This window comes from Dicentrarchus labrax, unplaced genomic scaffold (assembly GCF_905237075.1).
Source record: "Dicentrarchus labrax unplaced genomic scaffold, dlabrax2021, whole genome shotgun sequence".
Lineage (NCBI taxonomy): Eukaryota > Metazoa > Chordata > Actinopteri > Moronidae > Dicentrarchus > Dicentrarchus labrax.
In genome coordinates, this window is record NW_026136719.1 from 470,415 (window position 1) to 485,454 (window position 15,040).

Here is a 15,040-nt window from a genome sequence, read left to right on the forward strand (position 1 = left end):
CACAAGTGCTTCATCCCAGCGCTCCACAGAACCCTGTCCACACTTTTCTGTCTGAAAGAATGCTATATGTACACACACCTACAGTTCATTAGAAAACTCTCAAGAAACCCTTGAAAAGATTATAGACATTAGCAAACACTGGTGCACACATAACACTCAAATAAAGTGAAAAAATTGTCAGTGTGTAATAATAATGCCATGTTAACATTTTGTGTAATTGTGTACATTTCAGGTGAGCAAGCTTGCTGCCTTTGGCTACAACCCAATTTTGTTCATCGGGAGGAAGCAGAAGAGGGTGAACACAGTAAATGCTGAAATGATCACCTACATGTGCCCTGGAGGGGACGGGCCTGTAAAACCCTTTTTAGAAAAGATGAGCAGGGCATATGAGTACATTATTAAAAGTAAGGCAAACATCTGTTTTTATGATTTATGCTTTGGGATCTGCTGTCATTGTGAGTAATATTTATATTTATATTATTTCAGATTCTCAAAGGATGCAATTGCCAGAAGCTCCCAGCCCATCTCCAACTCCACAGTCTACCTGCTCTCCCTCCCAACCCTCTTCTCCTCCTCATCCTCCAGACCCTTCCACCTTTCTCCCATCTACTTCTCATCCCCAAATGGACTATGAGGAGGAGACTTACACCCTAACCCTCGTCCCTGTCCAGCCTCCAAGCACCGCCTCAGCATCTCCCTCTCAAAAAACCATGACTGAAAGTGAGTATTCGCATTAATCACCTTCTACCATATTTTAAGTAATGTGTCTAAAGTCATCCACCTTTGTCACAGGTGTGTCTGCACAGTGCTCCCGCTCTCCCACACCTACTATCTCCCTGACCAGTGCAACAGGTGAAGGGAAGAAAAAGAGGAAGACAGGTATTTTTTGTTTTTGTGCTACAGCCTACTCATCAAATTAAATGTGCAATGCAATTCCTTGATAGCAGCATGATAATATTGTTTGTGTGCATGTAGACACAATGAATCAGACACATGCAAAGAGCGATTGTAAACAGAAGACTTTTCGGAGAACAGTTTTTTCCCTAATCCCTGTTATTATCAGTAACAATAAAAAACATAAAGGATTACTCACTAACTTGTCCTCATCTACATGTAGAAGATAAATTATTCATGAGATAAAACAAAAACTAATGTGGACACATATGAGACAAGATGGACACTCCTTCTCTTCCTCTATGCGTCAGCATTGTACAGCTCAACTCTACTCTATTCACTTTTGGGTGCTCGACTTCCTTTTCCACTGTAGATAGAACTTTGGATGGGACCCCCTCAATGTAGGCAGAGGTGATTGTCAGAGCAATGAAGTTGGGAAACAAGCTTTACTTTGGTCTTGAGAAGCTGCAGCCTTTATTTATTGACAGACTCTAAGCTACACTGTACATTTACTGCCACACTGACAACACACTACGCACATAAACAGCTACGCTACTCATAACAGAGGATATGAAGCTATGTTCTGGACAAGTCTGGACTTTGTCAGTTGACCACAGCATGGTGTTGTGGGCTGCCATTTTTGAGTGAATAAAAAAACTTAACTATTAATGATAGTTTGGCTATTTAAAAATCTAGGCTTTATGCAGGACATCAACTGTCATGTGACTCATCAGTGGTTGGCAGTAATGTCACACCACCTTTTAGTATCAGCTCAGGTAGCTCGGAACCTTGACCAAGGTGTACCAGGTCCACAATAACAATCAAAGAACAGTGAATAGGTGAGATATCATGATCAAGAAGGTGGTTCAAACCCAGGGTGAAGCTCAGCCATTGCTTCGGTTGTGCTGACCCCTGTGAGTTCTTGACAGTGGAAATGCAGCTGTATTCACCTGGGGGATGTCATAGTCTGTTTCTACATTTATTCTCCTTCTTTCTTCTGTTTGTTTTTAGCATAATTTTAGGCTTCCGAAAATGTTAGAAGCAAAAAATATTTCACTACAATGAAATAAAAGAAACAACTAAAGGAGGTAAGATGTAACTGACTGAGTGAAATAGCAGTTCATTTAACAGTGGTTGCTGGAATGGCTAACACTTCTTTTTGTCTGTGTGTGTGTTTGTGTGTGTGTGTGTGTATGTGTGTGTCTGTGTTTCTGTGTGTGTGTGTGTGTCTGTGATTCTGTGTGTGTGTGTGTGTGTGTGTGTGTGTGTGTGTGTGTGTGTGTGTGTGTGTGTGTGTGTGTGTGTGTGTGTGTGTGCAGGGAAGAGAAGAGGTAAAAGTGAGCTGGCTGCCTTGTTCCTCGTGGTAAGAGCTCAGAACTTTGACCCACGTTAGCTGATTTTAAAGCTTTTTTTACAGTATGCTTTATAAATATATATGTTCTTACTTCCACACTGGTTAGTAGCAGGCTTCTGAAAAACCGATCCTAAGTCATTTGTTGTTCTATGATACCCCATTGATATAAACTAATATTGTGGTATATGCAATGATCTTACACTTGTTTACATTCAATCTTTTTTGCCTGCCAGCAACTTTATAGGCTCCAATTAATGTTTTTGTTTGTGTGTCTTTAAGACACCTGTATGTTGAATGTTGTTCTCTCTCTCTCTCTCTCTCTCTCTCTCTCTCTCTCTCTCTCTCTCTCTCTCTCTGTGCATGAATAAAAATAAAGATTTGTTCATTTGTTTTATTTCAGTTCAGTTTCAGTTTGCCTTTTTCATTACGTTTTGAATAAATGTTTCTTTCACACACTCATCCACATCTCCTTTAGTTTTTAATATGCAAGTCATATATACAATGTTATACCAAAATATACATAGGGATGTGTAAAAACATCAGTATGTACAGAATCAATGGCATATATGCAGTCAGTGTTGTACTGACCGAGGTTGTGAAAACAGTCCGACACAAAGTGGTTCACACACCAAACCAAAATAAAAAAATAAAATAAATACAATTATGAACCTGAAAAGAGGAATAATATGTCTCCTTTAAGCATGTTGTTCTCTAGCCAATGTCTACAGGTCCAGGAAATGGTCAAAACAAACCTGCTGCTTAGCCAAAAAGGAGCTCTGTGCATCTGCACTCGATTGCTCTTCCTGAACACCTTGACCCGTCTGTGACCTTAAAACTGTAATCTAGTGGTTTGAAATTGAGTTGAGATTACGACATTTGACTTTAGAGAGCTGAATCTGAAAGTACATAAAAAGTTGAATTTTTAGTGAGGCTCAAATTCAGTTTCAAACTAATAAATTCAAATGATTCAGATTCAGTTTTTTAATGCAATTATTCAAGTTGAGCAATTCAGATTCAGTTTCTACTGACACAAAAATCAGCCCATACCATCACTCTTACTAGGTTGGGTGAGTTGGACCTCTACATTATTCAAATGAGGGAGCGTGAAGTTGAAAAGTTGACAATTTATTGCCTCACACAGTAACTATTTGGCAGTATATGGAAAATAAAACAATACAAACAAATAGAGCTCTTTCATAGAAAAGTAAAATAAAATAGAAAAGTTCAAATAAAAGTGTCCCTTCTTCTTATAAGAAGTTAAGAGTTCAGTCCGTTCTATTGACTACTACTACCCGGGTAGATTTCTGTGTTATTATCTGTATTAGAGAGTGAAATGAGATGATGTCTGGGCTCTTCAGAATGGATACCACGGCTGGCCACACCGTGCACCGTTCCCTCCAAGTTGCTCTTCTTTCCTGGCTCGCCACCGAACCTCCACTGGTTCGGATCCGGATCAAGTCCTAATCCGGCAAATCCAAAAACACCAATCTACACATAGAGTGCAGAAAACATAACCATTACTCTCAATCACATCATTCTACTTTCACTTTTCACTCTAAATATCTTCCATATCTATACCCAGATGCAGGATATACAGCATTCAAGTCATTGTAAATGAGTCTGTATACATTTACAGTACTGTAGAAGTATTTTTACCATCAACTTATATTTCACTTCTTTATATTTTTAAACAGCTCTTTTAATCACTATTTCTCTTTTTAACTCTTTTTATCCATAAATGAACAGTATTAAATTACTCCTTTTTAACCAACTTGAATATTGATACAACTACATTGCAATATAACACCTTATATACATCTCAGTTATCAGAAAACAATGATCACAACCTGCCATCATATCAGCACCAATATGCATCATAAGCCTTCTCTATTTCTCTCATTTAACGGCTGTAGCGACAGTTAGCTCACCCAGCTACACCGTTAGCACTCTCATTACATATTACAGTTAATACCTGAGCTAGCCATCTTTTTAAAGTCATTTAACTTTCACAATGATACAAACAGTACCAAGAAACAGTTTACACATTGTAGCTCCGATTGGTTTAATAAAAGTATCTCAAAAACACTAAAACAAGCATACAGAGCTTAGAAAACAGGCTAGAGAGGCTCACTCAGTGAAGCTCCTCTTATCCACATAATGTACAATTCTTGTTCCTAATGAGCAAGAGACTTAGATTATTATTATCATTTATATATTATAATGTATGTATATTTGACTGTTTCATCTCCACTTTAAGACTCATCCCTTCACCCAATGAACCAATATCACAAATCACAAACTGGCCTCAAGGGGCTTTACAATCTGTACAGCATACGACACCCTCTATCCTCACAGCCTCCATTCAGATAAAGAGAAACTCCACAAAAACCCTTTAACAGGTGAAAAATCAAGGTGGAAAACTCCTGATTATTTCTACTGCTTTGGGAACGGCTGCACATTCAGATGCTGCGGTCGGTAGGCTAGCTCCTTCAAACTTCTCTGTTTAGGTTCAATCTGTTTTCAGCTTTATTGCTCAAACACGTATTACCTCTGACAGAAATAGACTGCAGTCATCAGCAAAGGAAGTGTGGGGTTTGGATTAAAGAGACGATCCACCCAGCCAGAACGGCAGGACCAGCCCACCTGCTACTTTCTTTTCATTGTGCAACCTTGGTTGTATACTGACAGAATAACTTACTTTGTACCTTGAAGAGCAACAGAGGAGGGATCCCTCTTCCAGGATGAGATACAATAAATGTTGTATGTACAGAATAGACCAAAACAACAATATGTACAATAGAATGAATAGTATAGGTAGACTGTAAACGTATATGAAGAATATGAATCAGGGAGGACATGGAGCAACTTCCAGGAGCCAGGACCAAGAATGTCTGTACAAGATTTTATTTGTCCATCCATCCATCCTTTGGTCCAGGTCCAATCCATGTGGACTAAAGTAGTGGACGGACAGACATTACCATCCATAGAGCAACACTGCTAGTGTGTCTAAAGAGACATTCAACAGCAGACAGGTTTTTGTATTAGTCTCTCTCACTGTGTCTACTTCATCTTTGGCTCTGGAACTAAACTGTATGTAACAGGTAAGAATAAACCTTCATTTTCCTTCAGTTGTTTTATTGAACAAGTTGAAAATGTGTTTTTAATGAGTTTCTGCTGCTTCAGGCTTTACATGTTAGTTTTTTCATAATTAGTAGAGAATTCTTGCAGCCATGCAGCTATTGTTACATAAAAAAGGTTCATAATTCCTGAAAAGATGTTTAAATCTCACTGCACAACTGAAGTTATTCTTTATTTCTGCATGAGATCAAACTGATTTATATAGAAAAAGTATGATATTGGCAATGTTACAGATATACAGTATTTGATCATCTCAGTAATTCAGAACCATCTCCTGTTTTAATGAAACTAGATAATATATGATAATAAATATTATTAAATATGTGTCAGTATGTGTCTTTAAATGTGTTGTATAAGAAAAAAGTGTTTTTAATGGTAAGATTTTGCTAATTGTATTTTATATGATGGTACAAATGTCTTTAAAAGGAAAATATACTCATAGCTGAAGGCCAACAGATACTGGATATAAAGAGAATGTATGCGTACCAATTTATATATTTCTATTTCTATATATGATGAATATAGATGACTGATATATAATGTATAAATATGTATTTGTATCTTGATAGACTGTTAATAGTTTATGATGTTTAATATAATATCAAAAGTGTAAAAGTAAACACATGTTTTAGTATCTGCTGGCAGATTGTTTTAAAGAACTCTGTGACTCCTTAAACCTTGTGCAACTCATTAATGCACCAACAAGGCCAAATCCTAAAGCACAAAATAAGTCGACCTTGCTGGATTTAATTATAACAAATACACCTCAACATATATTTTAATGATGTCAGTGATCATTGTGCAATATTGGCAATGTTACAGATATACAGTATTTGATCATCTCAGTAATTCAGAACCATCTCTTGTTTTATAAAACAATATAATATATTAAATATGATTGAATGTATATCAGTAAATGTGTTTGAAAAGCATTTAACTTTAAATATGTTGTGTAGGAAAAAATTAAAAATGTAATGGTAAAATGTATATAATGACAATTGTATTGTCTTTTAGTGGATGATGCACATTCATTAATACATTTCTATAATGATGATATATAATAGCATACACACACATTTCTATCTTAATACTTTATATGATGCTTAACATAATTTCCAATTTGTAAAAGTAAACACATTTTATAGTATATAGCAGTAAATATGTATCAGATACTGAACATATTATAATTTCAAAAAGTATTCAATCAGATTTTACAAAAAAATACAAAAAAAAATAAATAAAATAAAATACAGTTAATTAGATCTTACAGATATAAAAATAGTGTTTAAAGCTATACTAAAAACTAGATCAAATAGATTAATAAACCATAATTAAAGACAAATGAAATCAATAAGATTGATTAAAAAGAAAATAAAGAAACTGATCAAATACATTTACAATGAAATTTACAAGGAAATAACTGATAAAATAACAGAATAAAATGAGGTAAATAATAAATAAAAAACATTCCTAGTTAAAAACCAGCTACAGAGTTCACTTTGAGTTTACATTTAAAGATTTCTACATTTCCAGATTTATTTATATATATTATATTTATTTTATGATGTTATATTAATTATTCTCCCATGAAGGATCAATAAAGTCTCATATCCGTAGATATCTGGCAGTTAGAGTGAAGAATATTGGTAAATATATAATATATCTAATATATTGTAATCATCCATCGGCTGTTGTGTTTGATGTTAAGATCAATTTGTCCTTTGCTATAAAAAATAACATTAACCATAATATATAAAATACTTTTTCTTTTCTTGAAGGCAGATTGAAGAATTGAACTTTGTGCTGTATTGATGAGTAGTTTAGTGATCAGAGTCCATGTAGTTTCCAGGATCAGACTGAATGCAGTGCAGTGCTGTAAGCTGCTGTTGACTGTGTGAATGTGTGTCTGTGCTGCTTGTTGCTGCTGTCAAACTTCAGATGAGCAGATAGTGAAGCCCGTGGTGAGCGTGTACCCAGCAGCATCCAGAGCCCACCTGGAGGGGAAGAGCTCCCTGCTGTGTGTGGCCTCAGACATGTTTCCTCCTCTGGTCCGGTTCTCCTGGAAAAGACAAAAGGACAATGGTCCTGAGGAAGACGTGACCTCTGCTGAGGGAGAGCAGCTGGAGCTCAGAGAGTCGGGACGCACCACCTCCATCTTGCTGATCCCTCAGCGAGAGAACAGCACATATAAATACCGCTGCTCCGTCCATCACGAGGGGGTCACAGTGGAGGCCCAAACAGAACAAGGTAATGAAGGCTTGGTGACTGTGTTCAGCAGTGATTCAGCTTCATGTGGAGACGCTGTCAAAGAGAGCAGAGGAGCAGAGGACTGACATTTCTTTTTGACTCCTTTTCTGTTTCAGAGGTTCCAGCTCCAGCAGCCTCCTGTCCTCCAGAGAGAGAGCCAGCAGACCTGCCAGCTCTGCAGCAAGCTGACTGTAAGATCACCTGCTGCCTCTCTGCCAAAACATTGGGGACTATATCTTAAAGCTCCTCTATGAATATTTCTATATTAAGAATTAATCTAATGACTCTGTGTAAAGTGAAAGTGTCTTTGGTAGTTGTGAACTCACAGATATTCATCACCAACTCTGCAGCTCTACGGAGCTTTTTAGTATCTTTTAGCTCCAAGTTTTTGTTTTGGATCAAACAGAAAATCAAATCTTATTTAGGAACTTTAAAAGTTTGGTGGGGCCCTGACTTGTTGTATTTAATAAGGGCCTTTGAGCTTTCATTCAAACTGTAGCTGACCCCTGTCTTCATGTAAAGCTGGTTGTCCCGTCTGGAAACGTCCAAGTTATACTGATGAAATTTACACAGTTGAACAGACTGAAACAGTGTGGAGAGAAGACTGACCTGTCTGTCTGTCTGTCTGTCTGTCTGTCTGTCTGTCAGTGTCCTTCCAGTCTCAGTGCCAGGTGAAGCTGCTCTGTCTGATGTACACAGTGCTGATAGTGAAGAGTCTGGTGTACTGCTGTGGACTCTCTCTGCTGATGATCCTCAGAAACAAGGGACCGTCCACCAACTGCACACATGCTGACTGACTGTTTTCTGCTCTCCTTTTCTCTCCATCAAATATCATCAATTCATCTCATTTATCACTTTGATTAGCAGACAGAAATATCAATTTAGATTTAATTTTTTTTTTTGTGGTTCATTGGGAAACCTATCTTTTAAAAAACAGGTTCAATAAAGTACTCCAGAAAATATAAATACATACACATACACATATATATTTGAGGTTGTTAGTGTAAATTCTTTGCTACTGTAGTGTTAGTTTAGTTTAGTTTAGCTCTAGTTTATTTCCACTTTTAATTGTGACTCGTATAATCATAGAAAAGCTGAATCATTATCTGTCTGCTAGATATTTACTGTTTATATTTTCTATGTTCTTATTTTCTGTTCTTGTATTGTATTTGTGAATTTCAGTTTGGCTTCATAGCAAAAAATAGAAACACAATCAGTGTCACTGGCTTTAGTGCTGAGGCCCTTTTATAACTGTGTCAGTGTGGATGTAAAACTCTACGCTGACGACACTGCTGACAAACAGCAGAGCGAGCTGCTTTGAAGCTACAACTGCTATAAAATGATGATACAGCAGCTTGATCAGTTTCTATTCTAATTTGTAACATGTTAAGAATGAACAAATAAATTAGAAATTGTCTTTGTATTGATGATGTTAATGTATGCAGGCTATGATCCTTTCCCACATGTCCTAATATGTTGTATTATGTTACAAGTTGGAGTCAGGCTGGAGAAACTGTCATTAAACTGTCACCTTTACAGAATCAATAAAACTGTTTGAATTAAAGACAACTTTCACAGTGAGTACTGAGAGCTGAAATCAAACTGAAGTTCCTGGAATGATTCTTTAACCAGAGTCGATGGTTGTAACTGTCATTGTGTTATTAATGTGAAAAAGTGCAGCTAACGGTGAGGAGGCTGCAGAGAGGAAACCCACACAGCCCGTCTGCTGCAGGAAAGGAAGTGTTGATTCGCTGTCAACAGTTTTTTATGAGTCCTAATAACCACTGAGAACAGATTCATATCTGCTGCTGTACACACTCATGAACTCCTCAAACTCTCTGCTTAAATATTGTTTTCTAAAAATGTATAGGAATGATTTTTCATTAGTTTATAAGTTTTGTTTTCCTTTTTTGTTCTCTGCAATCTTAACTTACACACTCTAGTAAGTGAAATTAAATGAGGAATTGGTGACAGTTTCAAGATGGTTTCACATTGCACATTAAATATTAAAAAGTGAGATTTCATAATGATTGTGGGAAGGGGCAGGAGGTATGACGGAGATTATGCTAGAGTGTCAGTAGAGGGAAAATACATATCTCAAGTTTCTCAACTGATAAGAAATTAAATTGGAAAAAACTTAAACAGGGATCATCAGAAAACTACTAATGAACTTTTTTGCTGAAAAAAACAATTTGTAAGATTGTCAACTCTCTCAAACTCTAACGAGGCCTCTGTCCTTCTTATCAGAAAACTGAACATTGTGTCAGTATATGACATTTTATTCATCAGATATTTGTGTTTTTCTGTACCATCATCGTTTCTTCAAATTGAATTAACAGATATTATTTCAAGACATGTTTCTCTCTTGATGATTAATTCATGATGTCTAATTTTTTGTTTTTATTGTTTATTTTACTCATTAGGGGAGGGGATTTCTGGCTCCTTGACCTCTGTTGACAAGTCTTATTTCTTCATGATCTGGATTTTAAACAATCTTATGAGTCAGCAATAAATAACATAAAATAATAATAAAGGTACATTTATGATATATTTAATATCATATTAAGAGATGGTTTTTCTATCATGTATGTTATAACCCTGAACAGTTTGATCATTTTCAACATATTGCAACTGTGTCACCAGACGAGACCTGTGTGACATTACATGTCTCTGTACGGTGTTAGATAGGTGTCACACCAATAAATAAGCTCTTCCACCATGGCTGTGTGACAGATTGGAAACTAAAGTTTATCATATGGTGGATTTCTGTGTTTGCTGCTGGTGCTGACATTAAACATCAGAGAGAAACACCACCACCCTGTGGTTAGTCAGAGGAAGTGCAAGGGTATCCAGATGACGCTAATCACCAAAAGCAGGGGCGGACAGGGACAATAATTCAGGCCGGGAATTTCGTACCATCCCAGGCCACCACCACCCGATTAACGCAAAACACCAAGAGTGAGTTAGGTTGGGCGCCTACCGATGTAAGAGTGTAAAATAATAAAGCAAAGGCTCCACATGCGCCCACACACAGCTTTTTCTGTTTCTTTCCCCTACAAAATAAATGTTTCTGTTGTGCTGCAATAACCTGTACTCAAATCACATAAACTGAAATTTCTATTCTATTTCATTTACTACTACACTTTTAATCCACCTAAACTTGAGACCAATCCTATTTTTAATGTAACAGGTACCAGACTAGTTATAAATTTGACCACTGTGTCAACCATAGTATCATAGCAACAGTGAGAGGTACACAGGTGGCGCACTGCAGATGTGTAGGTTTATTCTCTGTAACATTAAACAAGGAAACTTCAAACACACACAGAAAGAAATGTAAAATATGATACAATAGTCACAGTGAGTAAAAAAAAAAGAAAGAAAAGGTTACAACGTTCACTCACTCACACTGCTCCCTTCTCCACCTTTGTAAAGAAAAATCCAAAAGCCACCCATCATTTCCATCTATTCAAATTCACTAATTGACCATTTTTATAAGCATTGGTTATGTTCATATAACAACAAATATGTTCTTAATCTCAATGGGATTTTACCTGGTGAAGTAAAGGTTAAATGAAATAATATAATACAAGGATTTCAGTATTCATATAATTTATTATGTTGTGTCTATGTTAGTTAACAATATTCTAAAATTTGCAATATCCTTTGTTACAACTTAAAACATTAGTTTTATTAAGTCAGTTTGTATTAGTCAAAGTGGAACTAACCTCCTCATGAAGCTGGTGGTGCTGGATAGGCTCTGGTTGTGTGTCTGTTGTCTCCACTAGTGTTTAATGTCTGACCTGCTCCCTTACTGACAAACATCAGTTATGTTACAGCACTTCGCTGATCTGTGGTCAGTGCTTTTAGCTTTTTAAGCCTCTCCCTCTCTGCTCTACCTTTCCTCTTGGGCTGTCCATCTCGCTCCATTTTCCAAGCATGTAGAACTACAGGTGAGGGAGGAGGTGTGTGTGTGTGTGTGTGTGTGTGTGTGTGTGTGTGTGTGTGAGCTTCAGCGAGGCAGATACCCTAATGAGCCGCACGACGGATTGTTTATTTCAAAATCAAGCGCAACCCGAACCGAGCCTTTGGTATCGACCATCTGCAATTGCCGAGCGGGCCAGTTGGGCGGCCAGGCCACCAGTCCGCCACTGACCAAAAGTGAATAATGAATTTCAAAAATGAAGCATTATTTTCAATCCTTCTTAAGAACTATGTAATGCACAATAAGAAACCCTACCTCTCCCAGAAATGTACTTTTGTAGAATGCAGTAAAGCCTGAAAACTCTTTCTCCTAAAAGAGAGCAAACTCTACCGGAGCAGATTGTTTCTGGAGGGCCAGAGCTCACTGATTACTGTACAGAAACACAACTTCATCAGTGATTTGGGTGAAACTGCATCATATTTTATGAAGGAAATATGGTCTGGTTTTCCCACTGACGTCCTCCGGCTGCTCTACCTACCTTAACTCTTACTGCTAATGTAGCTGCTGTTAGCTGAGTCCTAATGTAGCTGCCACAGTGGCAAACCAGGCTGGTTCTGGCTAACCCCTCAAGACACACAAACAATTTGTATTCAAAATATTCAACTAAACAACAAAAATGCATGTTCAGTCAGAAAGATTGGGCCAAAGATGGGTCCCTTTGTAGCTGTAGAGGAGCGTGAGGTGGAGGCTATCAGTCGCTCTGCTGATAAAGCAGTGGAGGACAGTGAGAAGATCTTCACTCAGCTGATCCGTCTCATCCAGAAAAGAAGCTCCGATGTGAAGCAGCAGGTCAGATCCCAGCAGGAAACTGAAGTGAGTCGAGTCAAAGAGCTTCAGGAGAAGCTGGAGCAGGAGATCACTGAGCTGACAAAGTGAGTTGAGGTGCTTTAACCTCCACTACATCCCTGGTTAGCAGGATGAAGGCGCCCTCTTGTGTTGTGAATCAGTTTTCACATTTAACACTGATGCTTTGTTCTCAGGAGTGAACCCAATGTGTGATCCTGAGAGCTAGAGTGTATCGTCCATAGGTGAAATAGCTGCTAAAGGGCTGGTAAATACTAATAGGTTAATGGACTGTACTTGTGTAGCGCCTTTCTAGTCTTCTGACCACTCAAAGCACTTTTTCCACTACAGCCACATTCGGCCCTTTTCACACACATTCACACAGTGATGTCAAAGCCCATCGAACAGAAACTAACTCATTCAGTATCTTGCTCAAGGACACTTTGACATGCAACGGAGGAGCCAGGCATCGAACCAACAACCTTCCAATTCGTGGACGACCCGCTCTATTTCAGGCTCTACTGCTTTACTAATGATTTACTAATTTACAGCAAACTGAGAAAATGTAATTAGTTTGCATTGAGTATGTCTGAACCCAATTGTTACTACACTACAGTGTAGGTTTAGCTAGGAATAGCTAGCAGCAATAGCAAACTCTTATGGTAACTCTATGAGGGCTTAAAATCAATATTCTCTAATTATTTCACCATAAAGTACTTGTTTGCAAGTATAGCTGGATGTCTACTGCGGTGGAAGACTAGTGGTACTGAATGTACAGACTTTGGGACATTTTTAGACTGAAATCGAAAATTTGCATATTGGCCAAAAATATATGGTGAAATATTAATGTTGCACAATTAGGAATAATTGCCTCCAGTACTGTGCCTCACACGGGGCACCATTTTACCTCTTTTTTATTAAATTAGAGGACTGCTGCCTGCTGTGTTAAAATACATGTCACATCATTTCCTGCTCCTAAATTCTGATAAAACTGAGATGCTGCTCATTGGCCCTGCTCTACATAAACACCAGTTTGATCAAGCAACAGTAACTCTCAATGACTGTGTGATTGAACAATAAAATCTAAAATAGAAACAAAATACTAGAGATGAACTCAACAACATCAGAAGGCACTAATAGTAGAAACAGTTGTAGTAGTAGTGACAGTAGCAGTACAGTTTGAAGCAGTGTGTTGTTGCAGACACTAGAGGGCAGCAGAGTGAAGGTTTTATTCTTCACAGCAGCACAGAACAGATAGAAGTACTGTCATATAAACTGTAGTATGAGCTGATAACTACAGGTTGAAAGTGAGGGATTCACTGGAAAATAATATATGAACATAGTAAAGATGAATTCTATAACATAATTTAAAATAATTATAAAATTGGGTAATGGTTAACCTAAGGCTAAATGTTAGTCTTAATGAATATTGTATCACTGTTCTTAAAAAGTTGTAATGCTAATCACTAGCAAATAAAGTGAAGTAAAAATAAAAGTAAGTAAAAATATTAAAGGTGCATTGCACTTATTGTGTTCATATTAAAATCATTCAGCTTTAAATTGGTTATACATTTTAATAAGTTGTAACCCCACTACACTGTGTTTGAGCTGCTTTTGTTTATTAAAATGTACATGATAAATACATTAGTAGTGATCCAATTAAATTTCATATTTAAAGTCTAAAATATTAAAATGATGTCTGGAAACAGTTAAAATAAAATAAAATAATGTCACATATAGAAAGTGATGGTAAATAATTAATTTGTAGATGTTAAAATACCAATTCAGAATCAGAATCAGACATCCTTTAATAATCCCAGGGGGAAATTACTTTTGTTACATTACTCCATACTATAATAGACATATATATATATATATATATATATATATATATATATATATATATAGTATAATTTAAAGTCCCACTTTCAAATATGCAAAAATGGCAAGTGTAAAGTGGTCGCAGGCATAAGTGCGTTCAGCTGTTCTCTGGAGTAAACAACGGCAGCGTGTCCCGGTGGAAGCGTTATTAAAACACAAAAACTCTCTCAAACAACCTCGTTAGAGAGGGCAGGACTTCATAGAGTTACAGTGAAAAAAATAAGAATGAACAAAAAGAGAATAAAAGTTAAGAAGTTAAAAAAAGCAGACTCAAAGGCTGGAGTAACAGGCAGCATGCAGCTTTACGCGCATGAGCCAATTGTTGAGGTTTATAGAAATTCATGATTAAGATTTGTTGGTGCTTAAAGTACCAGTTGCTATTACATGTGGTAATTCATTCCATTGTCAACAAAGTATGTTCTAGTCACTGGTTATTGATGCACTAAGAAAATAAGTTAATGAGGTCTCATGTTAGAAATAAGAACAGAACAGAGTAACTTAATACTCGCACTACTTGTGCAGGTTGGTTTATTGAGCTACCAGAAAGAATCTAGAGGATCCAATGATGGCGAGCCCAGAGTGACTGTGGAGGGTCGGGGACGCAGTGAGGACCGCCGCACGACCAGACACAGACAACTTTACCCATTCAGGAACAGATAAGACTGCGTACACACTATTAACTCTACCCGGGTAGTAGCAGACTCAGTGCACACACGTACAAGGATCAGGAACTGAACCCTGAACTCTGAACTCAATAT

The 15,040-nt window shown here is 37.2% G+C and overlaps 1 protein-coding gene and 1 long non-coding RNA gene across 2 annotated transcripts; both read left to right on the forward strand.

Moving 5' to 3' along the window:
- The first annotated feature begins 293 nt into the window (after positions 1–293).
- LOC127351848 (uncharacterized) lies at positions 294–916 on the forward strand. The gene is made up of 3 exons (XR_007880985.1): positions 294–404; positions 487–720; positions 793–916. It is a non-coding gene; the product is annotated as an uncharacterized LOC127351848 (long non-coding RNA).
- A 4,342-nt stretch (positions 917–5,258) lies between these two features.
- Positions 5,259–9,235, forward strand: LOC127351387 (immunoglobulin lambda-1 light chain-like; the record flags this gene model as incomplete). The annotated part of the gene is made up of 4 exons (XM_051378872.1): positions 5,259–5,349; positions 7,325–7,633; positions 7,750–7,824; positions 8,282–9,235. Coding segments are annotated over 4 exons (624 nt in total), but the record flags the coding sequence as incomplete, so codon positions are not given.
- Positions 9,236–15,040: the final 5,805 nt, after the last annotated feature.